An 18,169-nucleotide genomic window follows, 5' to 3' on the forward strand; every position below is an offset into this window, starting at 1 on the left:
TATATTAAGCACCTCGTTGCTCTCAGTAAGTCTGTTTTTAAAGGTTTATAAGTTATCGTTCAAAATCAAGGTTTTTTTTGTGCTCTGCTCAATTTTCTGCTCCGTGTGTGAGCGTAGTGCGCTCTGCTCTGTCGCTCACGGCCCAAATGCTCCACTCATGTACTGATCACGCTCACAGGAAAAGAATGAGGGGAAGTCTGCTCAAATAACGTGCGGACATGAAATTTCTCTGTAGTAGACTTGTTTCTGTTTGCAATAGCCCTGTGCTGTAACATGGTGTGTATAGCAGTGCTGGACAACCCTGGTAACATGACGCTACCCTCTCGTTCACTGATCCACTCCCTGCTATCTGCTCACATGCTCTGATAATAATAGTTTTATAGGACTATACTTTATTTTGATAATTAGTCAAGAAATAAATCTGTTAAATCTGAGTATGTTGCATAGAACTGAATGAAGAATAATATATTGATATTAAATCCCTAATTACTTTGTTACTTTAAATAAAAGTGTGGTTATTTTGTTTTATTGGCTTGTAGGTTTTTTTTCATCTTTTATTATTCAGATTCAGTAAAATTATTGCATTTAATTTAAAAGTCTAATAATAATCAAATTATTTTAAAATAATAAGAAACTTTTTTTTTTTTTGGTTTCGGTTTCGGCTTCGGCCCAGAATTTTCATTTCGGTGCATCCCTAGTTGCACTCTATAGACCTGTTAGCTACACTGTAAAACAAAATGATTTTTTTAAAGTTCTAAATAAAGATTATTGGAAGCAAATGCTATTTAAGTTTTTCTATTTCAAAATGTCACATTTAATTCAATGTGTTGCTTGCTTTTGTTATTTTAAGATTTGTAAAAACTTTTTCAAATGAAATCCTACACCAACATTTTTCAGTGTCTCCTGGCTATCACCCATCAAGGTGGATTCACCATGTAGACAGTTAACCCCACTCTTTACTCCAGCAGAGAGAGAAGATTATGCCGCCAGGCTGCCAGGAACTCAGTTTATGCCTTCTAGTCCTGCAGGTAGACCATTTAGAACTCCCTCAGAGACATTACACTGATCTCATATGCCTGTCTGAGCTTCATTCAGGCTATGGGATTAGAGACCACCCCCAAAGATCTGGCAGGAACTAAGAGATGCTTTAAAAATATTCTTGTCACAGTGTTCTGGCCAGGATCTAGCCAGGGGTGAAGTTGTTTTTCCTTTTTTTTTTTTACCATGTAAAATTGGAATTTGATATATCTTGAATATATATATTGAATTTGAGATATCTCAGTCCAGCCTTTAAAGAATAAAATCAAATATCCGTTATGCTCTTTCTCTTAAATATATTTTTGGTTGCCCTTTTGACAATCTCTGCAGATTCAAAGGGTTCACAGGATCTTGCCTTTATATTTCTGCTTCTTGCAATCTTGACAGCCTTTCATCACGATGGGTTTCGCCTCCCTCACAGCTTAAACGATTAAACCGTGCATTTGTTTTTGTTTGTGTTTTTATCAAAGCAGCTTTTCCTGTTCCACCACACATCAAACTGCTATTTCCCCTGTAACTTTTTTCACACACCGTGTCTTGTTGTGTACTGCTTAGACAAATTTGAACAAATTGTTGTTTTCCGGGTTTATTCTTATTATTATTCATCTTATTATTATTGGTTTAAGTGCAATTACAATGGCAGCGGCTGAGTGTTCTCATCACCATTAATCCCTGACAATTAACATGCATGTATTACTTTAACATACTGGCAACTTTCTAAACGTGAGATTAATGCGCTGCTGGTGAGTTGTATTGTGATGGTCCTTATCTCGTTTCAGCACATTTCACTAAGAGTTTATAGCTGAGTGGAGTCAGAGAGCAGTGTATCAAACAGACTAGACCACCGACCACTGTAAGCATCAACGTGTGCATTGAGAAGCTACAGTACATGCCGGCCAGTATTTGTAATGCAGTTAGGATTAAGAAAATGTTCAGTGCTCCACAGAAATGAGATTTTTTGAATGGGTACACTTGATAAACTCATAATGGATCTCCATTTGAGCATGTGATTTCCATTAGTTTCTCTGAATTATTTAGCAGCACAGATACAAAGTATTCAGTTCCTGAGTGAAATTCTGTCTGATACTCATAAACCGATAATTATGTTCTTGTTGACTGATAACTGATCATGACTGATGTAATTTTCTGCAATGTTTTGTCTATGTGCACTACCATTCAAGTTTTATCAAAGTTGATATCACTGATATATGAAAACAGAAAACAGATATTTTAAATTGTAATAATATTTGACAATATTACTGTTTTTACTGTATTTTTTATTAAATAAATGCAGCCTTGGTGAGCATAAGTGACTTCTTTCAAAAACATTCAAAAAGAATTTACTGACCCCAAACTTTTGAATGGTATTGTCAATTAAAAATAAAACACTTTAAAATCAATCATTTTAAATGTTAGAAGTGAATTTAGGCACCACAGCATTATGTACAGTTTGAAAATTGTATATTCATTTTTAAATTCGCTAAATATTTACATTAACTATGGCCATGTTACACTAACATCTGAGAACAAGAAATTGTCCAAAAAAAATAATTATTATAATTTGAAACCAATTGTGTGTTTTGTTATGTTTCTCTAAAATAATTGGTTTGTTTTTTTAGTTTTATAATACAAAGACACATTTTAAAAATGGCATTTCAAGTGTACTAAAAGTTATTGAGGATATTTGCATTCACATATACGTGTATGTTTCCACAGGTCTCTCTCTGGCCGTATCGTGGGTGGTGTGTGGTGGTTCTTCACTTTAATCATCATCTCCTCATACACAGCCAACCTAGCTGCTTTTCTCACAGTGGAGAGGATGGTGTCCCCCATCGAGAGTGCAGAGGATCTGGCCAAACAGACTGAGATTGCTTATGGGACTCTAGACGCCGGCTCCACCAAGGAGTTTTTTAGGGTGAGTGGTGCCATGAATGAGGGGAAATGTTAATCTAAAAAATGTTAACCTCATTTTTTTTATTTAAGTCAAAGATATTATTCAGCTTAACTGAAATTTAAAGTGGCCCTATCATGCTATTTTAAAGGTTCCTAATTTTGTTTTGGAGGTGCCCTACAAGAGTTTTACATGCATCCAAGATCAAAAAACACATATACAATTTACATTGCGCATCACCTCATTTCTCAAAGAGTCTGAAAACGGTCAGTTTGAAGATTCAGTCTCCCTAAACCCCTCCTTTCCAAGAGCCTACGCTGTTCTGATTGGTCAGATGGCCCAGTATGTTGTGATTGGTCTACTACTCACAGCGCGTAGTGAAATGACCATTACCATAACTGAACTTCAGCTCCAGAGGCTTCCTCAGCACTTCAATACACAATGATACGAACAGTAATGCTAGCATCAGTTTTTTCATATCTATATGAGCCTGAGTCCTCATCCTTTTGAAATGCATGCAACGTGGACTTGCTTTTGCAGCGCAGCGCATAAAAAAGCGTCTTCTCAACATGTTGACAACACACTTTCAGACCTCAGCTACAACTGCAGTGTTTGAGAGCGGCTCATTGAAGATCATAGACTGGCATTATGCTAATTTGCTACAAACCTATGTAGATTTGTTTAGGAAGTAAGGCTAGACTCTTTCAGGCAGTTCAGAATCGGTTAGTTCTTTTGGGAAACGATAACTCCATTTCATCATGCACTTTGATCTTTGAAACTTTGTTGATTTTTACATTCACAAACAGCTATATTACATTAGAGGTAATTCAAAACAATTGTAAAGCAAGTGCAAAACACGTTACCACTTTTTACAGAGTGCAAATGCGTAATATTTCACTTTCTTTCCTCTTTTAGAGGTCAAAGATTGCGGTCTTTGAGAAGATGTGGTCCTATATGAAATCAGCAGACCCCTCAGTGTTTGTGAAAACCACAGATGAAGGAGTTATACGGGTGAGGAAGTCCAAGGGGAAGTATGCCTATCTGCTGGAGTCTACCATGAACGAGTACATCGAGCAGCGCAAACCCTGTGACACTATGAAGGTCGGAGGGAACCTGGACTCCAAAGGCTATGGCATCGCCACCCCCAAAGGATCAGCTCTCAGGTAAAGCCAGCTGTCCACTGTATGCTGACTGTATTTGACCATTATGAAAATAACTTCAGATGGTGGTTCAGTTGTGGTAGAGGCTGGAAACAGTACTAAATGGGTAATGCTCACCTTAGCTAACTTTTACATCTAAATTTACATCATCTACTAGTTAAATAAAAAACAAAAGAGAAAAGAGATGGGAATTCATTCAAATAAGTATGCCAATCATTTCATAGCACAAACATAGCCAAATAAAAAAAAAGATATTTGCATGTTGCCATTCCCAATTTTGCAAGCCAGTTCTGAATAGATTATGATGGACTCAGCAAACTAATGCAATCTGCTATACTTTACTGAAACGGTATAGCATCACTCCCTCACTGCAGTCCAGGCACCTAAATCAGCTCTTTAAAATGCCAAGTGTGCTTGAGTACACTGCCTAATCTATATGTGGAACTATATGTGCTGTTCTCCATCATTTGATGAGTTTGAGTTTTGCAAACAAGACACATTCATAGCAAAACAACAGGGTTGTGCTCAGAATGTCAGTGACTTCATTTAATACTTACGGCACAGCGCAAAAAAACAAACCCAAAAAATGCACATTTAGTGCCTGGATTCCAGGTGGTTTGTGAATAAGGTGGAGGTTTTTACCAAATTGGTGTGGCTTCAGTGAATTCTTCACTTTCTCTTTTGAAGGACTTTTTAATGACGTCATACATGATCATTTGCACCAAGGGCGAGGGTAGAAGTACTGTGCTAAGCAGCCTCTGCTATAACAGAACATCCTGTTGTGTGGGTGTACATATGTGTGTGGAGCTGTTCAAAATCCCGCCTCTACCTCATGTTGCCTCAAGGGGTTTTCAACACACTCCACCAGAAGTGCTTGCATAAGAAACGGCAGGAAAATGACGCGCCCTCTTCAGAAGCTCTTTAGGAAACACGTGTGTTCGCCGTCCTTTCATTAAACAGCAGCGCCGCTCGGCAGAGCCCATTGAGACACCACAGACATTATTCACGACAGGCACTTTGAAGCTATAGGTCTACTGGATGCTAATTTCAGTTTCTCTCCTTCATTCCGAATTACGAAAGCTCTATTCTCACTGAGTGACTTGTACATGAAAGAAATTGGGCAATCAGTTGTTATTCTTATGCAAGCCACTTCTAAAGATGAATGTCGACATTAACATGTTTCTTTTATATTCTCTGCAATATAAGGTGAACAGTTGTTATTTCAATTGTACACCACCATCATTAACGTCACATTTATTGTGCTTGAATGTACCCATCTGACTAATACACCATGGCCCACATGATATTACATTCATTGCAGTGCAAAGGGCCTCGCAAGGGCAATTTGGAGCTGTTGAAATAACCTCAATAACTCCATCTCTCTCTAATAAGATAAGCTCCTTGGGGAAACGACCTCATAGCAATTGTACAGACATTTTTTGGGTCACCTTATAGCAAAGCGAACATAGAGGGTGGATGGAGTGGGAAAGAGAGAGACATCAGATACAAGATGTAAATTACTTCCATCTTGCCACATAGAGCAGGACTCGAATTAAATGTAATACTAGCTTGCCATTACATTGACAGCAAGAGTGAAAGAGGCTCAGAAATGGATTCATAAATGTGTTTCTCTGTCTGTTGAGTTACCAGCTGTGCGGTGTATATCTGATTTTGAGAGAGAGCAACTCCCTTACTGACGCATTTACATGAGCCGGTAGATTCTATATGGGAACCTACTGCATTATTTCAACATGTGAAAGACAATGGGAGATTTTGCTCTCTCTGTTAAAATCAATAAACACTGAATTGAGCATTTAGATTTTTTGTGATTTGCTGAACTAACCATGTGGTGCAGTTGTCAAAATGTAATAATGCTCCTGTGTATCTTTACTGAATTTAGCATTTTATGGCTTTATTTACAGTCAACCAATTGTATTATGTATAGACATCTGGCACAGATCTATGGAAGCTTCTTTACGCCACAGAATAAAACAATTTAGATAATTGTGACTTTTTATCTCGCAATTCTGACTTTATAACTTGTATTGCAAGTTTATATCACGCAATTCTGAGAAAAAAAGGCAGAATTGTGACATAAAAAGTCACAATTACCTTTTTGTATTTTTTATTCAGTAGCGGAAACAAAGTTCCATTGTGATCAGATCTTGTTAGGTGCAAAAACTGTTTTTGTTTTTTTACGTCTATAAATCTTTTTTAATTTTTTATTCATTCAAATGAATCCTCTAATCTGCAAAAAATGCAATGACTTTTTCATTGAGATTTTAATTAAAAATCACTTTTCAAATGGACAAATATTTAAAATTGCTTACATAATTTTTAAAATGTAGTTAGAAGAAACAATGAATAAAAAATCATAATTTTCAAATGCAACATTGCGACTGAATTATTCTGATCAAAGGCTTTAATAGGGATCATTTTTACACCTTACTATTTTATATGTTATGGTCTGCTAGTCTCATCTTGCTTTAATTATCAATTTCATAACAAAGATGTTAATTGATCTTTTGAACTTGTTTTACCTTGTACTTCACTTTGTGTTTTATAGGTTAACTGTGTTTTATAGGTTTACTGACTGATGGAATAATCAGTTGTTTTGGTGCATTTTGACAGCTGTTCCCCATTTTCCTTGTCTTATCTCAAACTGACACCTTAAATCGGTTTGTTTTAGTCAAGATGTGACAGCCCTAAAGATTGATGTGTGCGCCCTTTTATCTCTATTCATCTGTGCCATTCTTTGAGTTTAGTCAATGAAATCATCTCACCCAAAGCACTGCCACCTCCTGAAGCAAATGCTCATCAAACTGAATGTAGATTTTTGTTTCTCATTCCTGAGACACTCTCTGACTTCTTTCTTTCTGGTACTTCTGGGATTAGAAAGAATTCCTGGGTTTTATCAAGCCAAAGAATCACTCCCTATACAGGCAGAGCTGCAGACGACATTTGCTCACAATGCAGATCGGCCAGCCGATTCTGTGGGTCGTGAGGAGATGTATATTTGTGCCTTTGAACTGTAAGGGGTGTTTAAGACCTGAGGATGAAGCAGAAGATTAAAAGAGAGACACACGCTTCAGATGTGGTTCCTGATATCAGTCATGGGGGGCGGGGGGTTAAAATCAAAAATTCTATTTTTATCATCATCTACTCTGTCATGTTATGTATAATGGTCTTGCTACTATGAAACACAGAAAGAGAAGATTAGCAGAATGTTCATGCTGCTCCTTTCCAAACCATGAAAGTGAATGGTGACCCAGCTCCAAAAATGACAAAAAGCACCATAAAAGTAGTCCATACTTATAAATGTATCTCCTGCAGCTCTCAAATCTTATATTTACTTTACATTTGTGTATTTTAAAATATGGTGCATTGCATTGTTTGTGAAATGAGCTAGCCAGTCAGTTTTCCAAAATCGTAGTAACAAGATCTTGACCAAAAATGTATGCACCTTTTGATTGAAATAAATATTGTGATGCTATTTCCATCAAGAGGTGCATCAATTTTTGGTCAAGATCTTGTATTGACAATGCAAGAATCAAGCACTCTATAAAGTCTACTGTAGCACATCCCAAAGTCTTTCAATGAATTTAAGGACTCAGAGGTGCCAATTTATATGTGAAAATGATTCTTCATGCTCCCTCCCAAACATTCTTTGACAATTTGAGCCTGATGAATCTTGACATTTGAGCCATGATGTGTCTTCCTACATGGTTGTTTAAGAAATGAAAAGCTACACACTCCATCAATTAGGGTTAAAATAACTGTTGCCAAACATATAACATGCTAGAAACATAATAATCACAGCAATAATAATCCAGTCATAGACTCTTAAGTATTTGCCTATTTATATCCAAACAGCGACTTTCTTTTTTTTGGCCGGGCAATATATATATATATATATACACAATATAATATATATATTACACACATACTGTGTACATATATATTACTCACAAATATATACACTGTAACCACTGTTATGGCCCCTTTTTTGTTGTTTTTATAGTTTGACAGCCCTTGGTCACCATTCACTTTCACTGGAATTCACTTTCACTGTTTTCAACAGAAAAAAAAGAAAGAAAAGGATAGAAACAGTTTGGTCTGAGGGTGAGAAATGATGACAGAATTGTAATTTTGGATCAACTATCACTTTAAGAATTTGCCTAATGTCTTTAGTCTGTTGTTTTAGATTCACATTGTTACAATTCCCTAAAAGGGAAGAACAAAATGCAGACAGCAAAAACCAAGGAAATCTAAGGACATCTTTTTTCTTCTCCTCTGTCTGAAGAAGTCTTATTCTTGTGCTTTATAAAACCTGTCTTTCTCAAAGGCCACTAACAAAAGCATTGTTCTCCATTAAAACACATGTTAACATACTTTATATACAGACTCAGGGCAAAACCACTGCAATTGCCATGCATTTAACATTTCAACCTACATAGAGCAGTGGCTGTTGTGTTCAAACCAGTTTGAGTCTGTTCTCCCATCACACTGTCTCTGAAATGGTTTATCTGGGCTGACACTGACCAAAATATTATTTCATTATCGTTTCAAGAAACCCAGTAAACCTGGCAGTGTTAAAACTGAATGAACAAGGCCTGTTGGACAAATTGAAAAACAAATGGTGGTACGACAAGGGAGAGTGTGGCAGCGGAGGAGGTGATTCCAAGGTCAGCCCCAATGTGACAAACCCAACGGGTAAAACCACCACTACCATGGGGGGTAACCGGCAACTCACGCCGACCAAACACTCTAGACGAAAACAATATGATCTAAATTGAGCTTACTTCTAGCTAATTTTGTTTGATTAATAGCAAGTAAAGTTTTGATCAAATTATGGCATATCATGGCATGTAGTCAATAATAGCCAACCACATTTAAGTTATTCCAGATGGAGTGTTTGCGGTCTGCCGGTTACCCAAAGTGATATAATAATGCACATCTTGCAGCAGGGAGCAAGGAAGCATCGCTAGATGGAGTATTAACCCATATCACTTTTACAATGAACTACCAACATGTTTCTGATATGTGTGCAGTCAATAAAAAAAATAAAAAAACACACACAACAGTTGAGTTGATATTGATGGGTATATGTTTAATGTGTGCTGAATAACATAAAATAACATGGATAATGTTATTTATGTTATTTCCCTGGTTGAAGAATCCCAGTTAACCTAGCGGTGTTGAAACTCAGTGAGCAAGCCGTCTTAGACAAACTGAAAAACAAATGGTGGTACGATAAGGGGGAGTGTGGAAGCAAGGACTCCGGAAGAAAGGTCAGTTCACACATTTGGTCCTGCTCTGTTCCCCTCAGTTTAGCCTTCCCAGAACCCTTTCAGAAGGTTCAGTAAGGAATCTGGACATGGGCGGCTCTTACTCTCTCTCCAGAGTTGTATTCTTTCATTTGGGCTGGCAGAGGGCAAATTAAAAGGCTTTTGAAAATATTTTATGCATGATTTGAAACTGCTGGTATTTTCAATGACTTTTAAAACACTTGTGTTCGGAGTAGAATATTTATATACTACTTACTGATTTACAGGTTTAAACTAGCAAGCAAAGACGTAGACATGCTAGGTCTGAAGTATACAAAATTGTGTCCTCTTCCTTATGCATGTGACTGGTGTCCAGTTACCAGTTTGGTAGTAGACACTGCCATTTTGCATTTTTAATTAGATTTTGTGTAAAAGCATCTTACCTTTTGACAGTCAGGTAAAAAAATATCAAAAACAGCTTATTTTTTTCTTGTTCATTCATCACACTGGAAATGGAAAGTCAAGTTGTGTGCATTTCTTTGTGGTATTGCAGTTTGCACCCTACAATGTTATCCATTACCGATCAAAAGATTGGTGTTGGAAAGAATGAAAAATTATTTTAAAGAAGTCTCTTACGCTCCAAGGCTGCATTTATTTGTTCAAAAATACAGTAAAAACAGTGATAATGAAGATGTTTTAAGAGTAGTATGTTAGTGTGCAATTCCGAACATTTCCGACCATTATTTTTGTCCTGTCAGAAATGACAAATTTGTGTATATGTAATAACTTACATTCTAAGATTAAATAAATTAGATAAAATTGTAAGCATATTCCTTTTTTTATGCTGACAGGTTTCTTCCCATTTTTTTGAATAAGTCAGGGAAATGTTGTATTTCAAAATTATAATATTTAATATGATTTTTATATTATTAATTCAATTGTAAGTAATAGTATGTCTAGCTCCTGGAGTCGTGAGGTGAAAAGGCCATTGTTATAGACTGGATGACTCACTGTATGATACACACACATACACACACTTTGTTTAAAATAGCCCGGTGGTCTGAATGGAGCTCTGGAGAGAGACTCTGATCATCCGTAAGAGTCAAGCCCCCTTGTGGTTCTCAGCCTCTGTGTTCTTCCTTCTGTCTGCCCTTGGAGTGTGCATGTATTTGGATGCAAACCCAGTGGACAGCTGTCTGTGCTGTCATAGGCCCCGGCCGCCACACACCCCCACCGCACCAAACCCACCTGCATGGCACACACACACACACACCACATCACACCTCCCTTAGATTGCCTTTCGGTAACACTTTACAATAAGGTTTCATTAGTTAACATTAGTTAGCTACATTAGTTAACGTGAACTAATAAGGAACTGCACTTCTACAACATTTATTAATCTTTGTTAATGTTAATTTCAACATTTACTAATACATTATTAAAATCAAAAGTTGTATTTGTTTACATTACTTAATGCACTGTGAATTAACATGACAATGAACAAGCTGTATTTTTTATTTACTAACATTAACATTAACAAAGATTATTAAATACTGTAAAAAATGTATTGATCATAGTTAGTTCATGTTAGTTAACTAATGAAACCTTATTGTAAAGTGTTTCCTGCCTTTCTTAGAGAACCGGTTCCACACCAGTTAAGCTCCTTAGATTGTTATTGTCCTTATAAAGGAAATATATCACCTTTGAACAGCTACATATCCAAATCTCCTTAGATTCATGGCCTGGGCTGCATGGGTGCCAACCACTAATATAAACATTTGCAGATGTTATACTGTGTGTATGTGTTTTAAAAGATTGTAATTTATGGAGATGCTAACTAGTGGGATAAATAAATAATTATTAAATTAATCAAAGGTGAACACAGACTTGCCTGTGTTACTGCATGAATGCATGTTCCTAAGGCCTTAATGACAATTTGTGCCATGTTTTAAGATTTATGTATAATTTAACAGTTATTATTTGTTATATAATTATTATTAGTTATGTTGTTTATATCATATTAACATCAATAGTATTAACATTTATTGAATTATTTACTAGTTAATATTATAATAGTATTTATTTTAATATAATAATATATTTATATTAGTTACTAATATAATAGGATGTTTCATAATTAATATTATTATTGATTTATGAATATCATTTAGCAATAATGCAAGATAACAGTTCAACAGTCAAAACAGAAACTAAATCTTTACTGATTATATACTCAGGTTATGTCTGAGCAGGAAACATTTTAAGCAAACTTGCAACATTGTTTTAGACAGTTCTGATTTTAGCTTTTATATTCAATGTCTATGTTTAGATGTTTGGTGATGAATGCATAAAAGTGTATATGTAATTTACAGGAATGCTTGTATTGTCTTTGTCCATGTGAATTTGTTAACGGTGTAATACAGTAACTCTCATCTAAGACGCTGTTCCTTCTCCTGTAGGACAAGACCAGTGCTCTTAGCCTCAGCAATGTGGCTGGGGTCTTCTACATTCTGATCGGTGGTCTGGGCCTGGCCATGCTGGTGGCCCTGGTGGAGTTCTGCTACAAGTCCAGAACAGAGTCCCGCAGAATGAAGGTGTCTGCGCGGGCCACTCAGGCCTTTCACTGCACCGCCTTAGACAGCAGCTACACTGAGCTGCAGAGTTACGGCCTGTACGGTCCCGACACTGTTAAGATATAAAGCACTCTGGGGTAGGAACCTCAAGTACCGCGGAAAACTAGGCCACATTCTGCCCACATAGCAGCCTAAGCTGCCCCCCATCTAACCGTCACCAGAATCAAAGCTTCTGCTGCCCACTTTCAATATCATTCTTTTTTCCACAACCTCTTCTTTTTCTGTTTCTCTTACACTGTTGTTTTAAAACTAAGGCTGTCAAAAAAAAATTTGATAAAGTAATTTATAATTCTTTAAAATTTTCTGATTATTTAATAATATTAATCAAAATTAATTGCATATATTTATATTTGCTGGGAAATATCTCTATTTTATTCATTCTTATTTAATTGGATTTTTTTTACCTAATTTTAATAAAAAAAAAAAAGTTTTTAGTTATGTTTAATTTATTTGTTTTTTTATAATTTATTTTTAATTGTTGGCGTATACAAACATGCAGACAACATTTATCTTGACAGCCCTATTTAATACTTCTAATCTAATCTAATCTCTCTTTATCTCTTTATCTCCCTCTATTTCCTGCTCCCCTCAGTTTCCCGTTGGCTGCTAGCCTCTCTGTCCATAGACTAGAGCTTTGTTTATATGCATCGTGTCTCTGTTCATTCATGAAACAGAGCAAGTGTTCCCCGGAGACACTGCAGGTCTCTGTTTTCCATCATGACTCCGAAAATAGTCCGTCTAGATTTATGATTATGCTTCATTCAGCTTGTGTGCGCCTTCATACATTAAGACCCAAGTCAGATCTTACCTAATGTACTTTTGCTAATGCATAGTTGATTAAAAGTATCTATCAGGTAATAATTTATTTTATTCAGGCCAAACTGACAAATCAGAGAAGCACCATTAAAAAAAAAAAAAAAAAAAAAGGGTCCTTGCTGAACGTAACTCGTTGAATATACAGATACCTCAGTGTGATTTTTGTAATAAGTATCTTTATGACAGGCAATTACCCAAAGTAGGATTTGTAGCAAGTTTAGCTGGGTATTACACACTCGTGTAATGCTATAATAGCACAGATTAATATAGATTTGCTTTGTTAATTCAATTGACAGGAGTCACATTTCACAGCTGTCCATTTTTCATATTAGGCGAGCTGGAATCTGAGTCATTATGGGCAAACTAATTAGTCTGCATCAGGCGTATAGCTTCATCCCCCAACGCGTTGAAGTGTAGGGCAATGAAATCATTCCTAGATTGGAAAAACGCGATTTAAAGGGACACATCATTAGCCTTGGTTTCAGGCCCACTGGCTGTGACTACAATAGCGGATTGCTCTTCACTACAGCAGCCATAAAGCGATGACATTTCTCACTTCCCCACCACCGTAGCAAATTAAGCTCGTGTTACACGCCTATCAAGACTGTTTATTGTCTACCCACAAGTCAGAGATGCTTTACAGTGTCAGCTTTGGTTTTGAGGGCCTAAATACGGTGGTCCTTGGGGGCACAATGCAACGACAGCAGCAAAGCAATTAAAAATTGACAACACAACAGCATTAGCCCACAACACATCTTTAATGCAAATAAGGGTCGTTCACATATTGAACATCATTTTGAACAGAGTGCCCAGTACAGTTATATGTAGCACAGCATGGAATTGCAACACAGGCTCATGGGAAACAACGTGCCTGTGGCAACATTTCTGTAAAATGATATTAAGTCGCTGCTTGCACATTTTGCAACACTTTCAAAGTGAAATGTCCAGTGAGTAGCGCTAAAAACGCATTCAGTTTTGTTCGAAACAGATGAATGTTAATCTGGCCATGTTTTATTATGATGCTAAAAGGTTAATGGTCTATCGCATTTGAAAATAGCATGGCACCTATACTAAACCTAACCGATAGTGTTAACAATAGCAAACGAGAGATAAAATCGCATTTGCTGAAGCAACCATGTCATTTTATCTTGCTTCTACATGTCTTTGAGCTCTTTTATTGTTTCACGGGACTCGTACCCGAGTGCTCCGCATCGCAAGAGCAATGCTGTACCAGGTGAGCGACCAAGCCAGTTTATTACCTTCAAAAAACCATATGGAGCTCATTATGTGATGCAAACATAAAACAATATTAGTTTACAAATCATGCACTTTGGTAAAAAGTGTTTTGAGTTCATAACATTAATCGATAATCTGCCACTGTATAATGTGTTTAAAAAGGAATAAAAGTGGTTTTACTGCCAGTATTGTCCCAGACAGCAACATAGTGTCGGTCCAGATCCGGCTCACATCTGGTACACATGGATTCCACACGGCCCAGATGTGGGCCGGATCTGGGCCGACACTAAAGGGGCTTTCGCACCAAGTGGTTCTAGGAACTTAGTTCTAGGAACTAGCCACCAGGGTGGTTCCCTTAGGAACGTTTTCCTGGTTGCATTCGCACCGCCAGTAAGAACTCTGAAGTGACGTAAGCCGTGCTTGTTGTTGTGACTTTTATTTCGACAGCGCGGCAGACCTTTATTTTGATGGCGCTGAGAATGCCGGCCAGCCAGAGCCACACAGTGCTTGCATTCTCCTTGTTCATTAGTTTATGATCTGTCTAACAGTCCTTTCTAATACGTTATTAGACATAACTGTTATACATAGAAAGTAGACAATATATGAAAAGGTATTAGCATATGCAGTGTGGTTGATGTCCAGTGTTGCTAGCTGAGCCGAAATACATATTCATGACTTGCTTGGTCCCCTCAAAGTTGCGTTGGATGATCTCTTTAGTGTAAAGGTTAAGAGGCCCATCTATCACTATTTTCCATGTTCGTAGAGTTAGTTTCTGGAGTAAATATAGGCTATAATCTGTGAGTTTACACAGCTTTTTTTTTTAAATGGCGGGTGCTGGTGTTTCGCGTGGGTTCGGCCAATCAGCGTATACTAAAGTCACTGGTAGTTCCTAGTGCTGGATTAGACCCTACTCTGAAGTAGGAGCTAAAGTAGTTCCTCCAAAAGGATCACTAAAATCGTTCCTAGTTCACGCCAAAATCCGGGTTCTTCCGCCAATAGTTCTAGGAACTTTGAAAAGGTTCCTCCGGTGCGAAAGCCCCTTATGTTGCTGTCTGGGGTTCATTTTAACAGAAGTAAATAGTATGTATAGGTATGAGTTTTGCAAAAATGTATGTAGATGTACATTTTTTCAATGAGCCTATAGTATGTTGTGAATTGAAAGGTTTTCAAGTGGAATAGAGTGCTACTATTGTTATTTATTATAGCAATATGGCTAATATTGGATTGTTTCCTGAAATGCATAATTATAAGAAAAGTTTCATTAGTGTTTCATCTTTTTGCTTTGCTAAAAGCGTTGTGTCGCGCCCTCCAGGCCATCATGCTGATCAATTATGTCAGGAAACCCAAAAGATGGAAATCTGTTGGCATAGACCTCACAAATGTTGTCTAACTAATTATCCAGTCATCACATGACAAAACATTTTATGTGCATACTCCATTAGGCAGATGCTTAAATCATCATCCTACTAAAATTGAGCATCTTTCAAACATTTCCATTTTCCTGTCTAACGCTGTTGTATCTCCATCCCAGCAATCCATCAACGACGCCATGCGCTGCTCCACGCTGACCAGGATGAGTGGGAATGGTAGCGGTGGGGAGAACGGGCGGATCGTCACACATGACTTCCCCAAAGCTGTGCAGACGCTGCCGTGCATGAGCCACGCGGCCAGCATGGGCCTGGGAGCCTCTGGCATGTGACCATCTTGACGGAGCGGCACGCGTCACATGTAACGCACGGACCTCCCGTTCACCTGCCGTCTGCCCCTATGTCTGTCTGCCCGCCCGCAACAGACGCACCGTACTGCCAAAATGCACTCGAAAACTCTTCTCAGTGAATAGCCACCAATAAAACTATTTTCTAAAGAAAGACGAAACATTTTAAAAAAGGGGGGAAATGTGCTGCAATAACAAGCCTGTGGGACACTTTTGGGGGGGAAAGTGTTCGTTTATGTCATGAATTAAAAAAAACAAAAAAGAGAAGTCACGTGTCTGATTCGACACTCGCGCTGTGCCAATATTATAAACCTGTTTACTTCTGTCTGAGTGTGCAATATTTTAGTTCATATCAGTGTTCGGCAATGTTGTCTCTAACTTGATTTTCTTTACAAGGATTAGCTCACAGAGATGTTTGGTTATTTTTGCACAGATGTGTTCTATGATATGACAAATACAGCATTTCTTGTAAGTTCCTTTACCTTATACTTACTAGAAAAGAGTTAAAGTAAGCTAATGAGCAAGATCTTACTCATTAAGATGGATCCAGTGCCCTGTAAACAACTTTGCTTATTTCTCTCCATCACTGCATATTGAAGAAACATATCAGCTCATTTAACGACCTGTCGATAGTGTAAATACTCTGATGTAAATCTGAAACTGAGTGAGGGATAAATTTGATTTGTTGTCGATTGGTAGAACATAGCTGAAATGAACTTGTTGATAATCTTGCTCTGTGATTTCCCACCTCATGGACCTTGCATAGCTGCTACGCCTCGTTTCAGGCACCATACCTCATCGGAGACCTGGGAGCGAGTCGCCACATGTTTTGATTGCCACTTCATTGTGAGGTCTCCCAGGAAGGAGGAAAAATTTGACCTCAGTTATGGGCAAATAAGCTAGTTTGTCCCCAACACAAACCACTGAGTCTCATTAAGGTGAAGCCATTGAGTATGCATTATGAGAAATTATTCTTGAATGGTGGTGCTGTAACAAAAAGGGACTTATTATGATACTTTGCTAATGATTCGTTCACCTACAATTAGGCCTGCGTGGAATATCCAGAGATTTCCACCAAATCCAAATGCCCATCGTTGAGTTTTTTACATATCCCCTGTCATATTTGGCTAATTTGATAATGCTAAAAGTGTGACTTTAATTAATTTAAAATCCATTCAACAATTTGCCCCCCTCAATCAGTGCAAAATTTGTAAATAAATGTATGTGGGCCTAAAGTGATAGTTCACCCAAAAATTTAAATTATCATCATTTACTCACCCTCATGTGGTTCTAAATGACACTCATATGACATTTTCCTCTGTGGAACACACAAATTCTTTGAAGAAGAAAAAAACACTTTGGACCCCATTGACTTTCATTGTATTAACAAAAACATTGATATTCGCAGAAGGAAGTTATGCAGGTTTGGAACAACATGAGGGTGAATAAATGATGACAGTTTTTTTTTTGGGTGAACTATCCTTTTAAGTTGTTTTCTGTTAATAGAACAAACAAAAGGGGAAAAAAAGCAGATCAGCTACAAGATCCAAACATAGGCTGTTCTGTCTTATAGACACACTGTGCAACAAGGCTCCTCATGAGATGATGTTTGTGGAGGTATCATTGATCGGCTTCTGGGGTCAAGCTGACCTTTCAGGGCTCTTGGCTTCATCACTGCAGGCTTTCAGAACATGGCTTCCAGCTCTACCTATTCAGCCTTCCCCTGCACACTGCCATTGTACCGCGAAAACATGACACACTGTGTGGCCATCGAAACTTGTATTTCTCTGGCTTTTTCTTTCCATTTTCTTGACGTGTTTTATTAGGCACAGAGCACTGCAGTCCTTTATGGCCTCGTGTGAAAGCAGTATTTTATAAGCAGTAAAAGATTTGTAAAGTTAAAGTGAGACATTTACCATTTATACCGCTGTGAGATTTTGAAGAGTTAATTGAACTGGTGTTTTACACATTGCTGAAGCATATTCTAATGACGGATATTCTCACTGAGAAACCTGGTCTTTGAGAGTCTTTGTGTTTCTGCTATAACAGTGTTGATACTTCTTATTTTGGGGGTATTTTAATGCAAAATGTGTTCTTCATGCTCACCTACTTCTTGACTTTTTCACAAACTTTAGCATTTTATTTGGGATCTTAATGATTTATTTTGTTCTGTTTTGTTTTTTATCATACAGGAGAGATGTGGTTGAAATTTTACTGGAAAATACATTCAATCAATAATGAATAAAACTTTTCTAACCACAATCATCAAGAGTCTGGGCTTTTCAACAATGGGAAATAAATTACATTTTATCCATATATTTTTAGTCGTAATAGGCTACTTGTGCATTAGGTGTGATATTTTTTTTATGTATTCAAATTAGAAAAATATTTATTGCTATTTTATATGAATAATG

At 37.3% G+C, this 18,169-nt stretch overlaps 1 protein-coding gene across 5 annotated transcripts in view; it reads left to right on the top strand.

Moving 5' to 3' along the window:
- The window catches only part of gria1a (glutamate receptor, ionotropic, AMPA 1a), a 75,785-nt gene extending 57,750 nt beyond the window's left edge, over positions 1-18,035 (top strand). Inside the window, exons 12-16 of one of the 5 annotated variants that reach the window (XR_014208152.1) lie at positions 2,755-2,953; positions 3,845-4,092; positions 8,660-8,802; positions 11,816-11,950; positions 15,573-15,710. Coding sequence is in view for 4 of the 5 variants with exons in the window: in XM_082177972.1 (XP_082034098.1) it covers positions 2,755-2,953; positions 3,845-4,092; positions 9,266-9,380; positions 11,816-11,950; positions 15,573-15,740 (865 nt within the window). In the remaining variant the exon portion in view is untranslated. Of the gene's footprint in view, positions 1-2,754; positions 2,954-3,844; positions 4,093-8,659; positions 8,803-9,265; positions 9,381-11,815; positions 12,067-15,572 lie in introns of those variants that run through there. The other 4 variants (XM_082177972.1, XM_082177973.1, XM_082177971.1 and 1 more) reach the window with 4 other exon arrangements.
- The last annotated feature ends 134 nt before the right edge of the window (positions 18,036-18,169 follow it).

The sequence above is a fragment of the Leuciscus leuciscus genome, assembly GCF_965113295.1.
Source record: "Leuciscus leuciscus genome assembly, chromosome: 8".
Classification (NCBI taxonomy): Eukaryota; Metazoa; Chordata; class Actinopteri; order Cypriniformes; family Leuciscidae; genus Leuciscus; species Leuciscus leuciscus.